Raw genomic sequence first — 25680 nt, forward strand, 5'->3', positions numbered from 1 at the left:
TTGCAAACATAATGAGAACTTATATTATATTGCATAATATGATTGTTGAGGATAAAAAAGATAGTTTTGCAGAAAATTTTGCTCAAGGCTTAGAATTTGACGATGTCGAAAATGGCTTATCACAACTTCAATTGAGAGAAGAAGATTTTGCATTGTACCATCAATTTTTCTAAAGAAATGTCCAACTTTAAAATAGGCAGTAGCATTAACAGTCGAAAGAAGATTTAATTGAACACATATAACAATTTTATAGTACTTGTCGTCAACTATAGAGCTCCATTATTTTTTTCTTTATATTGTGTAATTTTACAAATTAGTTTAATTTCGAATTATATATTATGTACTATTGTTATATATAAAGTTATTAATTTTTTTAATATTAATATTTTGAATAGTAAATTATTTTTGAATTTATAAATTTTAATAATATTATTGTAAAAAAATAATAATTATATAAATTTTAATTATTTTAATTAATTAATTAAGTGGAATCATAATAAAGATTAAAGTTAATTTTTTTAATAAAAAAATTTTTTTAATTCTTATTTATTATTTATGACACAAAAATAAATATAAAATTATTTTTTATAACAAATAAATCATAAATAAAAACTAAAATAAATTTTCTATTAAAAATAGTCTAACTAACCATTAACTTTTTTCCGATAAACCAACCACTAATCTGCCAACCGCTTATCAATTTATTCTTACAGACCTTCGAACGATTATTCGTCAAATTTCCTTAATCAACCACCTACCCATCGGTTTAACCCTGTTAACAGATCTAGTCAATCCTGACATGCCCAACTGATGATTATCAAATGGCTACTAAATTATGCAAATCAACAAATATCGGTCATCCTTAAATGTCTGTCAGCTAATTGTGGAGGACCTCTTTGGTCCAAAGTTTTTTATCTTGGTTTTTTGACATGAGATTTTAGTCTTGTGACCTTTTTTTTGAAAGTGATTTCTTGATTTATAGATCTTTTTAGTATCAAACACACAGAATTGACACTTAAAAGTATGATAATACTATCTTTGTCTTTTTTCAATTTAACAAAAATTTTAATTAATTATACAAATATAAAATTATTATAAAAATAATGTAATAAATTTTATTATAAGAATGTTAAATATTATTATCTTTTGTTTCAAAATAAATATTAAATACTAACACATGTTTTATTTGAAAAAATTAGTCACAAAAAATTATTTTATAATATTATTATAGACTTAAATATTAGTTAGTTAGTTAGTAAAAGACAAAGGCTCAGCACCCACCACGTAGATGAAGCCAAAGCAGCACAGGTGTACATGACTACATGCAATGCATTAAAGCCGAGTTACGTTAATTAAAGTGTGGATAGAGACGATGCAGAAGAGACATAAAATAAAATATATATAATATATAAAAAAATACTACAAAACAAGAATTTAATATCCCTCGCCAATTGCGGTGGAAATCTCACCGGCTGGCATTAAAGTTTATCTGACAAAGTTATTTTGATAATAAGTTTAATTGAATTAATTCAATAATTTAAAAGTAATAATTAAAATTTTTAGTAAAAAAAGACATAAAAAAATTTAATTGAATTTAATCACAAAAATAATTTATTTCTCTAATATTTTTTTTAAATCTGTATCTTTTTAACCAAGTTATATTATAATAAATATTATTTTTAATAAATAATAAATATTATTTTTTTATAATAAAAAAATTACTATATATAATACTCATTATCCGATAAATTACTTATAATCTTTAATATTTAGCAAAAAAATTATTTTATTATTCTAATTATTTTATAAATTTAGTTAGATTATATTTTTAAAAATATTTTCTACTCTTATAATAATGAAATGTTTAACTTTTGCTATATTGATATATTAAAAATATAAAAATTTAATTTTAATAAATAATTTTTTAATATTTTAAAATATACCTTTAGACAAGACTTTATTTTATTTATTTATTGCACGTGTTGAATGTGATAAGTGATAACCATGCGGATACTCATCCCCCAATTAAAGAAAATATACTTTATTTTATTTATTTATTGTACCGTCATATCTCGTGTCATGACTCACAGCCACAAGGTGATTGATTTAATTATTGTATTCTCATAAAGATAATACTACACATCTAAGTTTTTTATTAATTAAATTTAAATTAATTAAATATAATAAAAATCAGTTAAATTATTATCCTTCTAAATTTTATTCAATTTAATTAAATTTAATTTATAAACAAATTTAAATATATAACCTTATTCTATTGACACAATTTATTGCTCATTTTTTCGTTTAGAAAGATTCTGTCTATTTATTACGGAAATAGATTTTTTATTTTTTTCAATTATTTAATAAAATATTATTTTATTATTTAATTTGTTAAATAATATATTTTTACTCTCATTTAAAGAATATAAAATAAAAAATCATACTTTACGAAAAAAAATTAAGAGAATTTATTTTTATATATTACATATAAAATTAAAATAAATTTAGTATATATTTTTTTAAAATATTATTTATAAAAAAGTATATTTTATTACTTTTAAAGTTAATTTATTATTTTTAATTTAAATTTAAATTATTTATTTTTGATCGACTGCAGGACTACAATGCTAAAAAAAAGAAAATTTATCATTTTTCCACCTTTATGTATGAATCAGCCTATATATATATGTACATATATGATTTCTCATTTCCTTAGGTAGCGTTTGTTTTCAGGTACTGAGATAGAGACTGAGAGACTGAGACTCAGTATTGTGTTTGTTAGTTTAGAGACTGGTACTAAAATTTCTGTTTCTGTCTTCAAAATTTCAGTATTTCAGTACCTCCAAAAAGTAGGGACACAGGAGACTGAAATTTTTAGAGATGGAGACTGAAACTTTAATAACATTTTATACCTAAAATACTTTCATTTCAATTAATTAATTCCAATTTTACCCTTTGTGCAAATTAAATTAGAGTTTCATTCTTATTTCACTTCCTGTCTCTCATTTTGCACCAAACAGAATACTGAGATTTATTTCAATCCCTGTCTCTTAGTCTCTGTCTCTCAGTCTCAGTCTTTCTGTCTCTGTCTCTCCACCAAACGCTACCTTAGAGCTTAGGATACCATAGTACCATACCATTTTGTTCTTCTATACATACAGATACTATCTAAACTTATATTAATTTATGCAAGAATTTCTTAGAAAAAAAAACACACTCATTAAATATATGAAAATGATAATAAAAAAATTATAAAAAAACTTTAAAAACTTTGCAAGCCAACATTCACAAAATAATATATACAAATTAAAATCTCGTACAAATTTCCTTAAAAAATAAAACCAACATGAGCTTGAAAAGGACCATAAAAAGAAGACAAGAATTATTACAAAGAAGGTAACAGCCATAATGATAGGCTTTATAGTGCACCTTCCTTATTTGTAGTGCGTTATTGCGGTTCACACCAAGAAGAAGAAAACAATGGCATATGATACATTGGAAAATAAAATTATAAAATTATATATGGACAATATATATAAAATTTTTATATTTTATTACAATCATTATTATCCTCATTATTATATATATATATATATATATATATATATGAAATTCTTTTTGGAAAACAACATTACACAGTAGTCAATATTTAATTAAAAAATAATTAAATTAAAAAATTCAAAATTTAATTAAAAATTTAAAATCTAAATATAATAAAAACTCGTTTTTAGTAAATTTTTAAAAATATTATTTATCCTCTAAAATTGATTACTAAAGTTAATTACTATATATTTATATATAAATATATATTATTTAATTTATTTTTAATATATATTTTATATTTTAATATATATTTTATATTAATAATTAATTTTAATCGCTCATTTTGATGTACATCTAATATAATTGATAAAGCTTATACTGATTTTATTTGACAACCTATTATAATGAATTGAAATTGGTATTTTATAGTGTTTGTTCTTTAGCATTAATCATTTATAATAGGCAAAATTATTTTATTCTACATCATCATTCAAAATAGCAGAAGAGAAAAGTTCAACCATGAAAATACTATGGTTATCCACTCAAGGATAATGTAGTTTCCATTTTTCTTGCTTACGAATTCGAATTAAGTAAGCTTGGTAGAGAACATGTATAGAAGATCCTCGGAGAACTGAAGACTTCTCTTTAGGTTGTTTATTTTGTGGATAATTTATAAATAAATAAAAAATATACAAATCTCAAGAAAGAAAAAAAGAAAAGGAAAAAAAAGATAGAGTAGCAAGGTGATATATGAACGCTGAACAAATAAAGCTATAACAGCAAAATAATTAAACAAGCAAAAGCTATTAAGCTAACACACCACATGAATAAAGAAGAAGGTGAGTCGAATTAAAAAAAATTATGTATTAAACTTGACTTGGGGAAAAAAAAAGAATGTTGGCTTTATATATGTATAGCTGGATGCACAAAATAGTGACCTAACTAATCTAGAAGAATCTAACAAAACTTACAAACTATTTAACATCTAACTTATCTACTAATTGTACACCTGGCATGATTTAGTAAGTAAATATCATCCTAATATTAACTTTTGACCATAATATTATGTGTTATTTGTTCTAGGCACCATACATGAATGAAGATATATGAAATAAAAAGGAATTCAAACTTAGAAGGCATAGAAAGAATAAGATATCAGAAGAAGGTGCGTACCATAATAAGAAAATGGGATGAGAATTATTGAAGGTGAACAATGAACAGATTATATTAATTAGTGCTCTGATCTGTTCTCTCTGAAGAGTGTTAGAATATGGAAGCTATATATGTTTGATGGGTATAATAAATTGAACTATATATTATTGAAGGGAGTCTTTGCATGAGGCTTTGGATTCGGTGGGAAAAGAAATACCTAGAGTTTGATAATGAACCTTTCTTTTTGAATGTTTGGCTGTGGTTAAATTCGTACAACATTTTCTACAAATTATCTTAAGAGAAATAATAATTTTTTTCAGTCAATTCTTTTAAAATTATTTTATTTATTTTAAATTTTAGATCTTAAATTTTTAATTTTTAATTTTAAATTTTTAATTCTGTATTCTAAATTATAAATTATAAATTTTTAAAATTATTTAGTGTTAGTTAACTAAAAATTAAATTTTTATAGTTTCTCTTATTTTAATGGCTCATATGTAGATGAAATATTTTGAGAATTGTTGAATGACTATAATCAATTTACAAATTAGCGGTGAAATAAAAAATAATATAAATTAGACTAGTGAGATACTTAAAAAACTATGGCATTTATTGTTAAAATATAATTGAGGGCAATTTAATTAAATAAGAAGCTGACGGAAAAAAAGGTCTTATACTTTGTATTATATTTAGTGTAAAAAATATTATTATTGTTATTGTTATTGATAATTATAATTATTAATACGCTAGCTTATCATTATTTTCAAACGCCTGAATAAATAAGATATTTTTTTATAACAAATTAAAAATTGACCTCTCAACTTTGTCTCAATAAAAGAATAAATAATAGATCTTAGTGATCCTCATATACTTTTTCCACAGAGAAAAACATATTATGATAATTTATTTAATAGAAAATCTTGAATCCGGCTTTGATATATAAAATGAGAATATTATTATTAAATTAAAAATGTAAAACTTTATTTTTATTGAATTAAACGTAACGATACTTAATTATATGTACGATGGAACAGAGTTACTAACTAAAAAGGTAATATCAATCTCTTACTTTGCATTATTTTATGATTTCATTTTTTTAGATTATTTTTACACAAATTTTTTTTATCTCACTAAATTTAAGAAAATAAATTATCAAAATAGTACATGAAAAATAATATAGCTAATAAAATAATCCAAAATATTAAAAAAACTTTAAAAATAGTATTAGTTTGACCAAAAAAAAAAACCCATTCAACAATCAAGTGAATCTATTTTTATTAACGAAAAACGTTATCGCCAAACATCAATATTGAGGTGGCAAACAAGGCTATGATGGGACATCAAGTAAGAACTAGTTTTTAGCCAATACTTGGTTTGATTGGCTTTCCATTTATGGCTCATTTTTTTTTTTCATATGAAAAACATGTATATTTTTGTTAGAAATGAACTTTTTCGATGTATATATCGGGGATAGACGCGGATAAATGGCAGGCTCAATACGCCATAAACGTGATGGGTCAGTATGCATATAACGTGATGGACGCGTGGCAATACATTGTAACACCCAAAATTTTTGAAAGGTAATTGTTATAGTACGATGATAAATTCATACGTACCAATATATTTAAAATATGGATAAATAGTAATAAATTATATGGCATTTTTTTTCATATCAGCATTTATTATTTTTTAAATATATATATCACCATTTTTACTAATATATTTCTTTAATTAAATAAAAATAAAAAAATATTTTTTATTTAATTTTATAAAAAGTCTTAAACATTCTTATTTTATTTAATTAGACAAAAATACACTTGTAAATTAATCAAATTTTAAAATTCAATTAATCCTAATTTTATAGTTTCAAATAATTTAAACAACAAAACAAAAACATATTAAAAAAATAAAAAATTAATCTTTCTTTGTCTTCTCCAATTCCCCTAATCATTAGTGTCCTCCTCTAAAGCAAAGCAAAACATATCAAAAATTAAAAAATCAATCTGTTCTTCATCTTCTCCTAATATTATTCGTGTCCCCTCCCCTCTGAAGTGCACCAAAACGGCAAAATTCTAGCAATAATCGACTGCATTGATCTCGGTAGCTAGTCACCCACGGAATTTAAAGAATCTAAAGGAGGAAGAAGGCTAAATCACTCAACTGGGCAAACACTACGTCTTTCTCCTCTATGGAAGTTCTTTGAATGCCCCCTTCGCCCTCCATCATCGAGCCCCGTCCAGCCGTCGTCGTCCAACGCCTTTCCCTTTCAGGCAGCCACTGCGTCTTCCTCCACTCCTCCCTGCACTCTGCCACTCTCTGTCTGCATCATCAAGAATGGAGCCTCTGACACAGGTTGGTTCTTGATTTTTTTTGGTCTGATTTTTCACTGCTTCTATTTGTTTTTCTGTTCTGTTCTTGAGTTAATTCTGATTTGTTCCTAAGTATTGTAGTACTTGTTTTTAGTTATGATTTTTAAATTTCTTGATTCTTGGTTGGCATATTTTCTACAATTCTCTAGTATTCTCTTGGTTGCTATTCTTGATTCTTGATTTTTGTTATAATTTCTTAATGCTTTTATTTTTTTCTGTTCTGTACTTGAGTTGATTCTGTTCTTTGATTTTTGATTTTTGATTTTTCACTACATCTATTATGATTCACCATAGCACGCTATTTGATGTTATTTCATATACGAGTGTTTCATTTATATCATAATTAGTAATACAACTCTAAATCTTTGAAGTTTGGCTAATTATAATTCATAGAGAATGTTACAAATCATTTTTATAAAACTCAGAAGAAAATTAAAAAGCTGCATGTCTATTGAAAGTTGAAACCAAATTAATAGTACTATTTTAATTCTTTCCTGGTAGTCAATAGCAGAAATAGGCATTTGGTTTAAATATGCATGTAATGTTACAAAGAATTTGATCCTTATTATTTATCTAGCTTAAATATGTATTGTTTTTACCTTTTTGACTAAACAGATTATTGTCTCTCTTAATGACTTTTAGTTTATCACTATAAAATTGATGAGCAAATCAGAGAGTTTAAAGGAACTAAGACAGTGATGAAAGAAGAAAATACTTACTATTTAATTCTTTGTTGATTGTCATTATCAATCTTATATTTGGTTTAATATTTTTTTAATGGCATAGAACTAATTTTATTTTTTGTGCTTTAAAATACTAGTGAAGTCACTATCATAGTACTAAATATGCTTCAGGCTATGTTTGGTTGAAAGGAAAGAAATAGAGAAGAAGAAAATAGAAAGGAAAGAAAGGAAAGGAAAGAAATTGAGTGGATTTTTATTTTCTTTAGATGTGTTTGGTTGGAAGAAAATAAGAAGGAAAGAAATGTTATAAAAAAATAATTTTACCCCTATATTATAATATATATTGAAAAAAGTGAAGGGGTAGTATTGGAAGTAGAAAGAGAAACATTAGTTTTCTCTCCATTTTCTTTCCAATGTTGGAGAGAAAAAAAATTGGTGGGCCCCACCAATTTTTTTTCCATCCATTTTCTTTCCCCTTAATTTTCGTCTTCAATCAAACAATGAAAAATAATCATTTTCCTTCCCATTTTCTTTCCTCCCTTTTCTTTCCTTCCATTTTCCACTCAAACAAACATAGCATCAGGGATTTGGTCAATTTTAAGGGCTAGGATCATGTTCTCGTCTATGTTTCACTTATTTTTTATTTTTATTTCATGACTTCATAATAATAATAATAATAATATATTTCTAAATTTTGCATTTCTTTTCACTCATGCATCTTCTTATATAGTTAATGTCTTTGTTTTTCTGTTTCTGTGTTTTCACTCACTCACTTCACTTTCACATAACTATCCTCTCTGCTGCTTCTATCACAGCTCTTTAATTTTGCTCCATGAAACCGTTGCAACACTAAGTTTGCTCTTCTTCATACAGTTACTCAAATCCTGTCTTGTGACCCTTTTTAAGTTTGATCCTCAATCTTTATTTTATTTTGTTTTCATTATCTCGGGTGTGTGTTAATTGACCAAAGTTTGTAACTTTTTTTGTGATTTTTTAAGCTGTTATATTTTTTCTGAGCAGCATTTTCTGCTGTTTGCTTTAATTTTGGAACTGAATTTTGTCAATTATTCCATGACATTGACTTGAAGTAATTAACTGGCCCTTTAAATTATTATTATTATTTTGAAAAAAAAAATTCTTTTTTTTGGGTGAGCTTGATTTATGTTGTTTGTGGTGTTTGGCTTGGAATTTTGCTTGGTGTTTAAGGTTTTATAATGGGTTGGTGTGTGAGTAGACATGTTGCAGTTCATCTTGGTCTTTTATCTTTAATGTGAAGCCTTTTAGTTGTTTTCTATAAAGTTTAGTAAGATGTGTGAAACCAGCTTCTCTTTTTGTCTTTGCTGTTTTGGTTGATTGGAACTATTGTAGAATTTCTCTGCCTTTATTTCATAGGGTTATTGTCTCGGTCTATGGCCAATAAGTCAATAACCCTATTGTAGAATTAAAAGTAGAAAGTGGAATTAAAAGTCAACAAAACAACGAGTGGATATGGATAATTGTGCTGAGTGGATATGGATAATTGTATTTTCAAATTCTATTTCTCTTTGCTATTTTAGGTGAAAGCTGAGCAAAACTGGTTTGATCGAAATGTTAACTCAGTTGAATTAGTTACTTATGGCTGGTCGCATTTTTTTTAAATAAGTAGGTTCACATAATTGATCTAGATTCTAAGATCAACAAGATTTTGTCATGTTTAGGGTGCGAGAACCTTGATCTCAATGGCTAGAAACTACGATGTTTAGGATAGGTAGTTAGAAAGATTAACACTTCTGAGATCCAGATCATGTTTAAACATTTTAAATATAATATTATGAATTTGATCTGATGGTATGTAATCATGTTGTCTACCGTATGCTATGCTTTTACTGGTCGGGTGCGGTGCTGCCAAAATATTTAAGTATTTCTCTAATATCAGTAATTAGTGGTGCCATTTCAATGGTTACAAGGTAGGCTGATTTAGGAATTAGATAAACCAGGGTCTGTCTTATGGTTATCTTGTATGGCATTGACGATATCAAAACCTTTGCTCCTGAAGGCTAATGAGTTCAAGTGTGTGAATACTTTTATTTCTCTAAGAAAGAACACATTGCAACTGTGCTTAACTACTATATAATTGTCAGTGTGACGTGTACATATGGAAGTATAATCATTGTTGTCTTAGTCAACACATGGTTCAATGATTAATAGAACAATGTATTTTATTCAATTTGCTTCCAGAGTTGGCGTGTTTGGAGAGTCTTGAGATTTCTTGCAGTAAAGTCACTAATTTTGGCATCAGCTTTCTAAAAGGTACTTTCCGTTTTCTTGTATTATTGTGGTGTTTCAGAACAATCAGAATTTTTTATTTTATAGGTTCAACCTAGCATTTTCATCTTCTTCCATGGATTTTTCTTTGTTTTCTTTTTTTATGTGAATATATGGTTATAATTCTGAATGCAGCTATCAACCAATCAGTTTGTCTTTTCCGGAAAAAAAATTTAGTTATATATCCAATCTTCCTTGTGCTTCATTTCTTTGATGTAGACTTCAGTTGTATAAATCATTCTTGAAAAAATCTCTTTGTTTTTCCTTTTGTCCTTGTAATTTCTGAAGTTGATATTGTTTATGTTAGTCAGTAGACATGTTATAGTGTGAACTATAAACAGTACCGATATACAATACTAGCATCTCAGCTTACCAGTTTAAATAGAATTCTTGAGTTTCAGTATTTCATAATTATCTATTCTTCATTAATTTTCGATGATGTCATGGTTCATTTCAGGGTTGCAAAAGTTTTCCTTACTAAACTTGGAAGGGTGCCTTGTAACAGCTGCATGCTTAGATTCTCTTGCAGGTTTAATTGCTTGATATACTTTTATGCTTATTATGTTGCTGATCTAGAAAATTGGTCGCTTTATTATATTTTCTAGAAATAATACAACTATACAACTACTAAACCTATAAACCGGCCAACATATTCAAGGATATCCTTCAGTGGTGCCATTGTGAGAATGGTTGAATTCTTGTCTTCTCTCTCTAGAAAACTTAATTTGTACAATTTGTAGAGTTGAAGTTCAACAAAAGCAAGAAAAAGTTGCCATAAACAAGAAAAGAAGAAAAAAAGAAGATACTTTTATTTGCAAAATAAATAACTTGAGTGGTTTATACACTCTGCTGTACAAATGTTATCCTCAATTATCAATACAACCTAAGATATTATCATATTGCAAGCTCAAAATTGCTTCACCAAAATTAATAATAAATGAAAGAATGATTAGAGAGAACTCAATAAAGGCAACCGCAAGCAGGAAGATCATTCTAACATTACAATGTACCCTTGAATTCTTTCAATTTGCCCTCGAACTGCAGGAAGATCAAAGAGTTCTAGCAGCAGTCCCACTGCTTCTCTCCTCTCTTTTGCATCTCTTGTTAGAGACTTCACCACTGGTAATAAAAACTCGGTTTCTGCCATCTTCTCCTGCACAATACTATTACATAAGATAACTAAGTAATTAACAACAACAAATACAGTCAATTTCACAAGAAATGTTGCCTTATTTTCAGAATTCTACCTTTGTCTCATCTTTGCCCGAAGCCATATTTTGTAATAATTGAATGATGTTAAGCTTCTCTTTTCCATAATCATATTCATAGAAAATTGGATTTTTTGGAGGAAAAAAGAAAAGAAAAGAATAATCAGTTACACAAGTAGTAAATCGTAACTGGGAAACACATGATAAAGGAATTAGCTTTATAAGAAACTAATGGGAAATTAAGAGCAAAAAAGGGAAAATCAATCACACACAGAAATTCAAGAAATTCAGAAGGAAATTGAATTGAACCTGTCGAGAAAATGCAAGGGATGACTAAGAAAACTGAGAAAACACCTATAAGTTGAGCTTAGACTTTCACATGTTAAAAGCTGAGAACTTTTTGAGAAATCCAAACCAACAAGCAAAGAATAAGATCACCTTACTTCTTAATTCTTCTTATTCTCACTATTGAAGTTGATACAGAACGTAAAACAAGGGGTTAAAATTCGAGGTATGCATTATAATAAGAACAAGTCATTGTTTGATAGGAACTACCCAATAAATGTAAGATTGTATTATATGGTTGTCTTGTTATAATCTTCATGGACCTCACACTGATGAATTAAAAATATACCAAAAACATACTCTTATGGAACTGATATAGTTCTGTTCCTTTATGTATTAGTGTAATCATAAGTTACTCTCCCATCATTCTTTGTACCCAGCAAGGTTCTTACTTCTACCTGTGTTCCTTTTGTGGGTCTTATCTTTTCATTTGGGTTGTCTAAAAATGCTTCCTTGTAATGTGATTTGATATGGGTTTTGGTGGATCCTTGTGGATGAAGCTGCCTTTTGATATCTATCATTTGCTAACATAACTATATATGTGCAAATGCTTTCAATATTGTTGCTTTGATTTGAAGATTTTTGCTTTACTTTAGCATTATTGCTCTTTGCCTACTTGAAGATTGTTGATATTCTTGCTTTATTTATATATAAAGAATGTATTTTTATTAGCTCCAGTTTATTGATTTTGATCCCTTTGTCTGTTTTGATTTTGCATCTGGAATCAGAAGTACATATTTAAATTATTAGTCTCTAAAATTTGAACTATTAGTCTCTAAAATTTGAGTTAGGTAATTTAGTATTTTTAATGATGATGTTTAGGATAAAATAAATTTTTATGATACATATGTAAAATTTTAAAGTTAAAAAATAAAAGAGTTTATTTATTATATTTATGTTTATTATGAATTTTTTATTTATAGATTATTTTATTTTAAAATATTTTATAAAATTTTAAAGAATTTAAAAAAATAAATTATTCTTCGTTATAAACATGTTTATTATAATTTTTTTAAGTTTTAAAAACTGTTTTAACATTCTTATGCACTAATAACTCAGGTTTCATAGAATTGATTGACCAATAATTTTAATAAAAAAAAAGTTTAGTTCATTTTGCCTATTCCATTCTCCTAGCATTTAGTTAGTACCTAACATGTTAAAATTTTAAGTTCAGTCATGGAGAATGATGGCAAAGAGTCGTATAAGGATGATGATCAATTTGAGGATTTAAGTGTTGAGTGTGAGTGCAGTTCCGATGAAAGTGATGATATGATGGATGTAACTGTAGATTAAGCAGAGGCAGATATAATTAATGCTGATGGTTTTGAAAAGTTGATAACTGATTTGACCATCAAAGACATATGGGGACTGGTGTTTGATACAGAATCTCAAGTTTGTGAATTTTATGCCAAATATGTCAAGTGTTATGGATTTGTGTCCCGAAAAGACTTGAAGACGGTGTATGCTAATGGCAACATTAATACAAGACAATTGGTTTGCAATAAAGCAGGAGAAAGACATTGGAAGCACCTTAAAAAGGAGCATAGGGCAATTACTCGTGTCAACTGCAGGGCGAGGATTCGGTTCATTCGTCACTATAGAACGGGTAAGTGAAAAGTCAGTATCTTTGAGAGTGAACACAATCATCCACTGTGTCCACCTAAGTACAGACATCTTATTGCCGCAAATCGTGGGCTTGATGAGGCCGATAAAATACAAGCAGACAGCTTGCGAGCATGTGGTGTTAAAACTTACCACATAATGGGTTACATGGTTTTCCAAAAAGGTGGATATGATAAAGTGGGTTTTACCAGCAAAGACTTACATAACCACATTAGTAAGACTAGGCGTGGCAAAGTAAAAGACGGTGATGCATTTGCTGCGTTGGCCTATCTATTTTCTAAGGCAGACAGTGACCCGTTATTTCTAGAAAAGTTTACCTTAAAGGATAGTAGGTTGGATAATTTAGTGTGGGCTGATGGAGAAAGCGTTGTTGATTACGAATGCTTTGGCAATGTACTGATTTTTGACACCACTTACAAGAAAAATGTCTACAACAAGTCCTTAGTCATATTTTCAGGGACCAACCACCATGGCCAGACAACTATCTTTGGATGTGTTCTGCTCTCAGATGAAAGGTCCGAAACTTTCAAGTGGGCACTGAAGGAATTTTCAGAAATCATGTCAGAAAAATATCTGGAGGTGTTGTGACAGATGGAGACCGTGTTATGAGAGAGGCTATCTTAGAAGTATTTCCTGATATACCACACGGCCTTTGTGCATGGCATCTCCATCGTAATACGGTACAGAATATAAAAAACAAGCATTTTTGGGACGATTTTAGTGTATTATTGTATGGACAGTTTACCGTACAAATAATTGAACAGAGATGGAACGAGATCATATCTAAATACGGACTTGCCGAGAATGAATGGGTCCAGGGCATTTATAATGATAGAATGTAGTGGGCTACCGCATATTTGAGGGAGAACTTCTTTGACCGCATAAGAACTATATCACAGTGTGAGGAAATTCATTCATTATTGAAGAACTATGTTGACAGTAAAACCAGTCTCCTTGAATTCATGCATAAATTTAGTGAAGTACTAAGGCATTACCGAAACAACCATCTTACTGCTGACTTTGAAACCTTTTATAAGTTTCCTGTTTTGAGTATTTAGTTACTTTATGCTTACCTATTATTTTAGTGTCTTTTGCAGAACTATTAAATAATGCTATATTTTGAGCAATTTTTAAATTTTTTTTAGTAGGTTGAAAAATGTGATGCCAATAAATAGACTCCCTCTCAGAACACAAAATCAGTAGAAAATACACCCGTGCATAATAACAATAATTTTAAAGTAAGCACTTGTCCATGTTATACCATCTATCAAATTTATTGTCATTTCAATTCAAATTTGTAACATATTATTCGCGTAGTGCTTATATTATTTCTTATTATTCTATTACAAAAAATTCAAGGATTGTGAAAGCAAGAAGTTTGTATCTAAATTGACAGAAACACCGAACATTAGAGTAAATGGCAAAAAAAAGTCGACAGAAGGTAACATTTCGCATATCTAATAATTTATATTAGATAATTCAAGAAGGAAAATTAAAGTCTTAATTTGAATTTAAATTATTTTAATCCAATACCATAAGTGCAACTGAGAGTATAAGGGTGAGTGAGCCAACACTTTGAGAAAAGTCTTACTTGACTCTAGCTTGTCTGACTAGTTTCTTTATTTATTTTTTTAAATTTTGTATCATAATTATTTAAAAATTATAATTTATGTTTAGACCAAAGAAATCACTCTAACTCAAGAGACATTAAAAGATAAGACCAACACATCAGGAATAGAAGTGACTGAAGTTCCAGATGCAGCCACAACCAAGATACCAGGATTGCCACAATATCCTATGCATCATTATCCAGTGGTCCTTCCTTATCAACCTTATGGTGGAGTCCTCTCTATTCCTTTTAATCCTGTTCCAAATGGCATGGCATACTTCAACCAATATCCTTATACTGCCGGAATTACATCATATCCTCAATTTTCTCATGTCTCGTCGTATTCTAGTGGACCCAGTGATAGCAATTCATGGGCTGGACTTTTGAATGATGTTATCAACAAAAAAAAGCCATAAAGTTATAATCTATATATTATATTTTTAATTTATGCATGTTAAAATTGCTGATTATATCTCCCTCTCAAGTGCTTGTGATATCAATTTACAAAAATTAGGGCTGGTTCATAAGACTGTATCATTACAAATGTTGTCGACGTTGTTTTTATTGTGTTATTGATGCTGATTTTGAATATATATATATATATATATATATACTGGAAGTTCGATGTTTGAGTTCTTTTTCTTAACTCAAACCATAACAAAAAATATGATAACTTTTATAGGAGGGAATAATTGGCCAAACTTATGATGGTCACGTTTATATGATCGGTCACTGGTTTATTTTTCAACAAACTTGAGGATCATGAGAGTCCATCTATTCTAAAGTTATCTTTGAGGCTTCAAGTTCTTTCACTGTGTTGTACTGGATCTAAGGCTATCAATGATCCAAAAGGTTAGTTAATATGATCTTGATATCTTGATCAGAAACTGTTGTAATTATCATTATTGTTATTGTTGTTGTTGTTATTATTATTATCATCATCAATGCTTTTTATAGGAAAACTCTAGTTACTAATGCTTTTTATATGAAAACTCTATCCCTATAGCACTTTGAATATTTGTATATTTACCAAATATTGCTCTGATATCTCTTAACAGTTGTGGGCTTTATTAAATCATAGTGATAAGACTCTCTATTTAAGTTGAATTTTTAAGACTGCTTATAGTAGTTCTTGAGTTTATTCATCTAGAGTGGACAATAACTTTAAATACTATATCTTGGATGTTGCAGAATATTTGATAATTTTAAATGCCTTACTGATTGTAGATGTAATTTTTATTATCCCACCCCTTCTCTTTCTCCCCTCCTTTCTTTTTTCTCCCACTTTTTCCTTTAATTCTCTGTACATTGATCAACTGTCATGGTTTTGATGGCAGTTTTGCTGCAAAAATCTCTGGATGCACCAGATCCTCAAGTTGTTGAAGATGCATGGAACATGCTTGTTCAGATGCGTGCACTGGAAAAGACTCCAAGGGGCCATTATGAACCTACATTTTATGGACAATTGATAGCCAGTTGTCCTTTGTCGTTTGATGCTTCTATTCTAGTTCTAAAATTTGGGAATGCTGGTATGATACGTGAGAGTCCATTGGTGGGTATAATGATGGATACACAGCCTATACCCATTCTTCATCCATTTGGAGAGGATATATTGGTAATGCCGGAGTGGATCAATATTACTATTTCTAATTGCACTGATTCTATGTTGTAATTTATATGAGCTTTATTCTAATTGAATCCTTTTGTTTTCGTCAGTTTGCAAAGCATATTGCTAGCTACTTTACTGACCGAACAATCTTAGCCGGTCGAAAGGAGATGGACTTCATGGCTAACTTCTGTGCATTTGAATTTTGGCAGCATCTTTTCAGGGTAAAATCATATTCCTCCTTCACTTTATGAGCTTCCAAATACCTTAGCATTGTTTAGTTTTTGTATGAGGATTTATTGATGAAAGGTGGAAGAAACAAATTTTCAAGATGGTAATTTTTTTAATTAAAAACTATAATATTGCTCACTAAACATCATGTTTATATTCTTACTCACTTCAAGCTAAGAGACCACAATGCAAATTCTTCTTTTCGTTGCAGGTAATTGGTTTGTCTGATAATTCATTTACGATGCTACCTAGTTCTATGATGATGAATATTATTCTACCATTATAACAGGGATGCCGAAGAGAAGAGCAGAGAATGTAAACATCTTTTAAAGTAACGATATAGATAGATACATGGATTTCACAAAGAATGGGATCCCAAACTTTTTGCTACATTGTAATTATGGGAATATTTGTGACAATATAATTCAAGTTGTGTTTGGTTATTCCAAATTAGAAATTTTTTTCTTTTTCTCCTTTCTATCCTTGATTGACACATGTTGAGTCGTATTATATGTCGAACAAGACAAGAGTGTCCAAATTCCAAACAAAATAATAATAACCAAAATATTATTATATTTGAAGTCTGGTGTTAATTATTGCATAGCAATATAGCATGATTGTTATTGTTCAAAACTTGAACGAGGTAGCTATGGACTATGGTACACAATTAATCAACTATTAATTTAATTAAATATAAATGTAAATAGATGGACACTTTGATATAATTTTCCAAAACATATAAGGTTATTACACAGGCATTCTTTTTTCTTTTTTTTTTCTTCTTTTCTCTAAAAAAAAAATTCATACTTAAATACAACACCATCTCAAATCCTAGGGATAGGAAACTAGAGATTTCAGCTCCAAAACACAGTTTCCATTGATTGCACCATGCACGCTAAAGCTATTGGGTCTTTTTTATATTTTCTTCTCGAGGCATCCATCACAGTGCTCAACTTAACGGCTGTAGCTTGCTAACTAATATAACTGAATTTGGTTGAATTAAATGTTAGCTTATTGATCCAGTTTGGTCAACTAGTGTTCCAACTTGTTCTCCACAGAAAGCCTTTGATATGTTCCCAGGCTACAATATATTGAAAACCACAACTGTGTAGGTAAATGGGGGAAAAATATTACTAAATATATTTAATGAAATGAAAGGTCCACTTTATGTTTGTTCAGTAACTATTACTCCTTCCATTCCATAAATCATTGTTATATGGAAAGAGTAACAATTAACTGAATTAAGGCACAGACAAGTATATCGCAATAGCACTGTACTGACTCTTCACAATAATGAAATTCAGGCACCAAATAATATAATAGCTATGTTAATACATATTTATTCATCACAAAATTGTAATATCCCAGCAAGTGGCAACTCAAGGAAGGTGAAGAATGGATTTATGCAAATTGCCAGTAGGAGTTATTAGTTGCTTCCCTGCCTCTAACTAGATCAAATTGTAACCAAAATTCAGAATAAACAAGAAATAAAAATACATGAATTAGGAGAAAGGTTTCAATTTTAGTAAAAACTGAAGCTTCAATAAACAAACCATGTCATAATAGCTATGCAAATAAAAAGAGCAACTAATTTCGAAAAAAAAAACATGAATATATGATTAAATGAAATAAAGTGAGGAAATAATTGAACTGAAACATGTCTAGTAAACTCCTGGGTACCAAGGAAGCTCAGTAGTTACATTCAAAGAATTAAAAGAAGGAAGAACACCTGAAGAATTCAAAATAAGATTACATAGAAATATGCTTAGTTTAGTAACTTGTTCTTGCCATTCAGGTCTCAACTACCTCAAAAGCAGTACCAAATCATACACTCCTCAAAAGCAGTCCCAAATCATTTGCAATAACAGTGAACTATGCTTCATAAACTACTCAAATTATCAAAATAAAAAACATGAATCGCACTTTTTAGAATCTACAGAGGCATACAAATATCAAGAAATGCATAATTGGCACAATTTATCAAGCATAGCAAAGCTAAGTTCTTAAAGAAAAAGAAGACACAAAATAGGCATACCCCACGTGCAACACTTAGTTTCAAAAGATTCAAGCCCGAAGACCCCATCACCTTCGCCTGTGCTTTTACTGGTTTATGGAATTGCATTTACCTTAAATTACAATTTGGCTTTCTAGTAATTTTACTATAGTTCCAATGCACATCTTCATTTGATTATGTATTTGGATATTTTTCAAAATCTTGGAAAGGAAAGCTTTTTCACTTTTATCCCAGTTGAGTTTCGTTTGATAAGCTTTACTTAACTTATTTTGAATTGAGTTTAATTTAGCATGCTATATGGTTTGTGTCATTGTTGTTCTTTTGAAAGTGTTGGACTCATAGCTTTCTTTCTATGAACGGACTAAATTCTCTATTAAACCTTTCATCTCTATGAATCTCATACTTGAATTTATTTTTAACTAATCTTTTACATTTCGTGAACATTACCATTGATCTTGGTTTTTCTTCTCTGGTGAATCTCATTCTTATATGAGTCAGTTTGATTCGTTTCAAATTAGTGCATCGTTTATTCTCTCATTATCTCTACAAGAGTTTTTAGTCAAAAGTTTATCCTTGAGAAATTACTAATGATTGGGTTGTCTTTTCCTATGACTTTTGTATTCTTTGGATCAATTGAAAGCTTGTTTGATGTCTCATGCCTAGTGGATCTTGTTTTAACTATCTTGATTTATGATCCTTTCTCGTATGACTTGACTCCTTTTCAAGTACGTCCTAATCTTCTTGAATATTGTTGTGAGATGGTGATTTCAAGTATACATTTGGAGTCTTGTTTTGAATTTTATAAAGCAGATTGAATTCTCTGTGAAGAGGTTCCAAATCAAACTTATTTTCCAGTTGTTTGGTTATAATTGAAACTATTGTTCAATTTTTGACAAAATTGTTTTGAAGTTGACATGTGCTATTTTAAATGAGGGTTTGAAAAGTTTCATTGTTTAATGGAAACCTATTCGTTTGTAACGCACCACTTGTTTCCTTACCAAATTGTAAGCAAATTTTTACCTCAGAATTTCTTTTCTAAAGAGAATTTAACTTCCTCTTTCGTCCTTGCTATAAATGTTATATACGCTTATTTGAATATGGACTTTGAGAATTTTTGAACAAGCATTTGAATTTTCTTCCGAGTCTTCTGAACTACTTTTGGTTAAGATTGTGCACCTAACTATCTTTCTGAAATAGTTGAGGAGATATTTTTGCTCTCAGCTAAATCTGTGTATAGTTATTTTCAAAACTCTACATGATCTACTTCAACATGAACTCGCATTAAAGCAAAGCCAGGATTATGCTTTTGTTACTCTCTTGAAGGATGTTGTTACTTAACCTTTCTTTCAGACTGCGAGATGATTTTTCCACAAGTTTTCGATTCTTTTATGAACAATGTATTCAGAAGTATTTCAATTATGCTCTTGAGTTCTTTGAGCTTTGCCTTGGGTTTGAGATATTCTCTCCTGTAAACCTCATACTTTTTCGTCTCAGCTTGAATTTGTTTCAAACCAATGCGCTGATTTTCTTCCTATGGATCCTATTGAATTTCTTTGATCCAAGGGTTATCTTTGAAGTTGTCAATTGAATTGTGTCTAGCAAACTTCATTGCTTGAGCATCCTTGTTTATCTGGAATTGGATACATTCTATCAAATCTATGAGTACTATCCTTGACATTTGACTCTCCTTTCTAAATCTTGTATCCGTCTGAGTAGACCCGAGAATTGTTTTGATATCACGTGTGACTAGTAGACGTAGTAACGCGATGCGCTAGTTCTTTAAGACGTGATATGTGTATACGGAAGTTGACGCGGTGGGTGTGCAATGTTATGAGTTGTTAGTGTTTTGTTCCTTGCGAACGGGTTTGCGGTTGTTAGGCTTATGATTGGCTATGAGGTTGTAAAGTGCTTGATGGTGTTGGAAGGTTGAAGCTTTGAGGTTGAGATGAGATTAGTGTGTGGATGTTGAGCATGTCGTTGTAACCTCATCCTGTTTTATAACCTTCAATGCCTTGCCTTACTATCACATGTTTGACCCATGTCACCTTTTGCATTGAGCCTACCCTGTAATGCTTGCTTTGCACTCACACTTCTACCTTTGCATCCTTATACATATGATAATCAAAGTATTTGAAAACCGTATATATATTTATATTTTGAGATATTTTTGCTTCTTCCTTAAATGTGTTCAAGAGTGAACTGTTATGAAATTTCTTTTGTTCTGTATCAATTTTCGAGGACGAAAATTTTTGTAAGGTGGGTAGAATGTAAGACCCAAAACCTTTGAAAAGTCTTATTATGATCAAGTCTCAAATCATATGGTTATTTATAGCCTTAATTTCAGAAATTATTTTATTAAAGATAATTAAGGCAAGTTTTGATTTATTGAATTTGAGATGAGTTATGATTATTATCCAATTTTATAATTATTGGATTATTTTCTATATTTAGATTATAAATTTGGCAGTTATGAAATAGTAAAGATTTTATATGGTTTGGATTAGATCAGTAATATTTTAAATATTAGTAGTGCTATTTTAGAAAAAATAGAGAAATTAATTATATTATTTCTAATTTTTAGTTCTGGGTTTTCTATTAAAAATGATTTGTAAAATTAATGAGGAAATAATATTTTTCTATATACAATTAGTGTTGGATTTAATTGAGTTTCAATTACTATATTATCCCTATTTTTAAGTGAAATTACAAAATTACTCTTGAACCCAATTTTGCCCCTAACCCTAATTCTCAAAATGAAATCCTAACCCGTGCCCCGGTTACATGCTACCCCTTTCCTCAAACCAATACACACAGCAGCTCCAGCCTCTCTTCACCCTCTTCCCTGCGCATCCCACACCCATTGATAGTGGAAGGGAAACTTGACACCGCCGAACAGAGAAGGAAGGGAGAGGGAAGAGTTGCTCACGCTGTCACCTGCTACTACTACCCGATCCGCACCGCCATGGTCGTCCTGTCCATGGAGCCATGAATCGCGCCTCTGTCACCGAGAGGAGGAGGGAGGAGACGTGATGCTGGAGGAGCCGCCCAGTAACGGTTGTTCGCGCAACCACTACGGCTCATGCCACCTTCGTGGTCGCCAGGGGAATGCCAGCGCCGCCAGTGTCGCAGTCGCGTGTGGAAGCACCACCGCGCTTAGTCGCCATCACATCCTGCCATGCTGGCACCACAGAGCCGCCGATCCGCTGTTGGAGAGAGAGAGAGAAAGAGGGAGAGACTGACGGGAGGTTGAGGCGCATGGAGGGGGTGAAGCCAACACTGTCACCGCTGCGTGTGGAGTCGCCGCCGCCGTGCCGTTAAGAAGGCTATCCAGCCACACAGAGTAAGAGGGAGAGAAAGCACGGGAGCAGAGAGAGAGGGGAGATCTGCACCAGCCACCGCCGCTCTTACCATCGCAGGTGTCGCTGCCGGAGAAGGGAGCTGCATTTCTGTGATTCTGTCCGCCGGGGATGGTTCTGTGACTTCCGGGATCACCACTGGAGCTCCGGGCTGAGCTTCTGGCTACTTCTGCCATTACCGAAAAAATTGCCGGTAAGGGTTTTATTTGAGGTTTTTGCCTTTTTGGACTTTGCGAAGGTTTTGGTGCTATACAATTTTTATAGTTGATCCACCGGAGCTTTTGGCTACTGCTGGAGCTGCTGCCGGGCCGGTTCGAAATCGCAACTGCTTCGTGTTGAAATTCCGGTAAGAGATTATGTTTTGAAAGCCCTACGTTAGTGTCTCGTACGTGTATTAAAGCCTATACGTTATTAATGTTCCTAGAGTTTAGTAACTGAGGTTGCTTGTTCTAAATTAGAGCTGATTATGCTGCTGCAAAAATGTGTGGGGCTGTGCTTTGAAGCTGCCTTTGATTTTGAGTTGAGGTGAAAAGAACTTATGAGGCGTTTGGGTTATGGAATTTGCGTTTTGAGGTAGGGGCGCTTTCCAAAACTATACTTTATGTATTGGAATTATTACATATAGATATTGATGTGAGAAAATGTGTATTTGGTGATTGTATCGGCCTTATGTATTATTTGATTGTCTCGAAAAGCTTATGAATGTTTGTTTGGCTGAATTATTGTGCGGCTTTGTAAAATGTAATATTTTGAAGTTGATTCTTTAAATATTTGAAATATGAGTTTAATCCGCTGAGTATTGGTTTGAATTGAGTCAATTATTTTGATGATGTGAAAGACAGAATACTCTTGAAATTCAGCCTGGGTTGCTTTAGTTGATTTGGTTTTGATAAAGGATTTATTACTGAACCGATTCTTTTAAACTTTGGAAATGAGTTAAATCAGTTGATATTGAGTTGATTTTGAAATGGTTCCCTTGAGATATGCCACTGAGGCGACTGTTGGTTTTAGCTTGCCTTTGAATTGATTTCTGGTTTTGAGCTGTTGAAAAGGAATGAGAAACGGTTTAGTTGGGACCCGAATCGGGTAGCAAAAGTCCAAGTTTTTAGGGGAGGTGCTGCCGAAATTTCTATAAAATCCGAGTCTTTATTGAATATTGTCTGGAAAAATGACAAGTTAAAGACTTCTACTATTTTATTTGAATTATCAAGAAAAGGATGATTCATGCCTTTGAAATGAATTATTAAAGAGGAAATTGTGATTTAGTCTTGCTTCTTAAGAAAGGCATTGTATCTCTCTCAGGAGAAAGTTACTTAGATGAAACTTATGTTTTAAAGCTGTTTTAAATGTGACAAGGGCAATGCCTTTGAATTTGACTTGAGGGTTTTAATTAGAGGAGTTTCAATGACTTTGAAAGAACTTGAATGTCTCTTGACATGTTTCCATTTGAAATGTTTTGAGAAAGGTTTTAAGTACTCTTTGAATTCTGAATTCTTGCAAGACTAAACAATTTTGAACAGTTGAAACGTTTTAGAATTTATCATAGGGGTTGAAGTTGGCTTTTGCCTAAGTAGAGGAAACGGATTTGAAAGAAGTGAATGATTACGTGACTCGGTTTAGCTTAGATCCCATTTTATTACTCAAATTGGAAAAGCCAAGGTTTTAATGATTTTATATGAATTTGGCGAAATGAGTTATGTTATTCTCCCCTAAAGACTTCGGACTCTGCCGAGAAACTTTTGTTATAAAATCCCATTGATGGATGGGTGATTTTGAATACTTTGAAATAAATCCTTAACTTGCTATGGTTTTGGAAGTTTTGGAAAGAGAATGCCGAGAGTGGCTTTGTTTTAAAAAGGGAACTCACTTTGAGTAAATTTGGCTTATGAGCCTGAGATGATTTGAGAAATGATATTTCTAAAGCTAAGGCTGAAAAGAGTTGAAACTCGATTTCAAAGTGAAACAATTTGAGAAAAAGTGATTTATGGTTTAAATGCCGATTTTTATGAATTTGATGATGTTGGATGGTGGAAGTGCTGTTTTGTTGTGAGCTGGAATGGCTGTGTAGGATTATGAATATTGGCTGGTTTTGAATTGAACAGTGAGCCGGAATGGCTGTGTATGCTATGAATATTGGCTGGTTCTGGATTGAACCGTGAGCCGGATGGATGAGAATGAATGCATGTATATGCTGAATTATTAATAATTGTGATTTGCACTTCCATTATCAGAGGCACGAGATCCCTGGGAGAAAGTAGTGGCTAGCCACCACGTGCTCCAGGTGGAGGCTCGAGACTCTGCTGACCCTATGTCGTAAGTGTGTCCGGACACTGTGAAAGTCCCGGATGAGCTCACCCCCGTAAATATTCACCAGTGAAGGTGATGGATATGGATCATGATTATGATCAAGTTTATGATGAGTATAACTCGAGTTGGGGATGCGTGACAGATGGACAATCCAATGGTTAGCTACCAGGACTTGCCGGGTTGGCTCTATAACCGACAGATGATATCATCAGCCACTAGGGACATGCATGCATCATATGAATCTATGTGACATTGTTTGGGTGTGCATATTGTACTTGGTTTGCCTATGTGATTAACTGCTGATTGTTCTACTTGCTGTAATTGTTTGTTTGTGCTTGAACTTCCTATCTGTGTTTGCAACTGGAACTCTGTTGGATTGTAGTGATTGGTTATTGGTTGGATTGTTTGGGCCTAGGGCCATGGTTGAATTGAGATGGACCGATGGTTGGTTTCGGTTTTGTGGTTATGGTTTGGAAATGTATGAAAGGCTAATTTGGTTCAGCATAGATAAACCTTTTGAAAGGCTTTTGAATATTGTTTTAAATGAACAGTTTCCTCTTTCAGAAAATATTTCAGATTCTCTTTTATTGTAAATCGTTGTTTTTGAAAAGAGGCATAAGTCAGTTATTAATCACTGGTACGGTTTATCTTCATGTATCCTATTACAGTAATTCCCAAAAACCCTCTACTGAGAACCCTTTCGAGCATGATGTTCTCACCCCCTATATTTTTCCTCTTTCAGGATATGGGCGCAGAAGTCACGAAGATTTTATTTCATTGTTGTTGAGATGCTCTGTATTGCTTTAGATTATTTGTTGTATCCTCGCCTTTTTCTTGATATATTCAATAAGAGGGGTAGGAATGATATTGTTTAATGCTTGTAATATTATTTATATATATAAATGTATATATATGGATGTACTCTTTATTAGTTTTTGTAAGTTGTATGGTATCTATGGATGTACGTTGTATAGCAAAAGTATTTTTGGGAGCGGTTTAAAGTTTAAAGTTTTTAAACAGGCTCATATTTTAGTATTAAATAGTATAAGTGTCGTCGTAATGTCTGAGCTATCAGATTTGTGCAGCCGGAAGCATGAGCTTTGGTAGTTAGGGTGTTACACAAGGGAACGACCAAAGGGATGACAAGTGGAACAGAGATAGCGCCAGCGACGATGGAACAGAGCTGCACGACGGAAAAAGGAGGCGAGCCCGGCAATGATGGAATGGAGTTGCGCGACGGTGCTTTCAAAGCTGAAACAGTAGTTGCATGATGGTGGAACAGAGCTGTACGATAATAACGGTGGCTTCGAAGCTCGTTTCGGCGACGGCG

At 31.1% G+C, this 25680-nt stretch overlaps 1 protein-coding gene across 1 annotated transcript in view; it reads right to left on the reverse strand.

The window, feature by feature from the left end:
- Nucleotides 1-4822, reverse strand: part of LOC130973385 (oxysterol-binding protein-related protein 4C-like) — a 30696-nt gene extending 25874 nt beyond the window's left edge. Inside the window, exon 1 of the mRNA XM_057897881.1 lies at nucleotides 4717-4822. Within this exon, the coding sequence (XP_057753864.1) occupies nucleotides 4717-4719 (3 nt within the window). The 5' untranslated portion in view covers nucleotides 4720-4822. The remainder of the gene's footprint in view (nucleotides 1-4716) is intronic.
- Between the last annotated feature and the right edge of the window lie 20858 nt (nucleotides 4823-25680).

Source organism: Arachis stenosperma, chromosome 4 (assembly GCF_014773155.1).
Source record: "Arachis stenosperma cultivar V10309 chromosome 4, arast.V10309.gnm1.PFL2, whole genome shotgun sequence".
In the NCBI taxonomy this organism is placed as follows: Eukaryota; Viridiplantae; Streptophyta; class Magnoliopsida; order Fabales; family Fabaceae; genus Arachis; species Arachis stenosperma.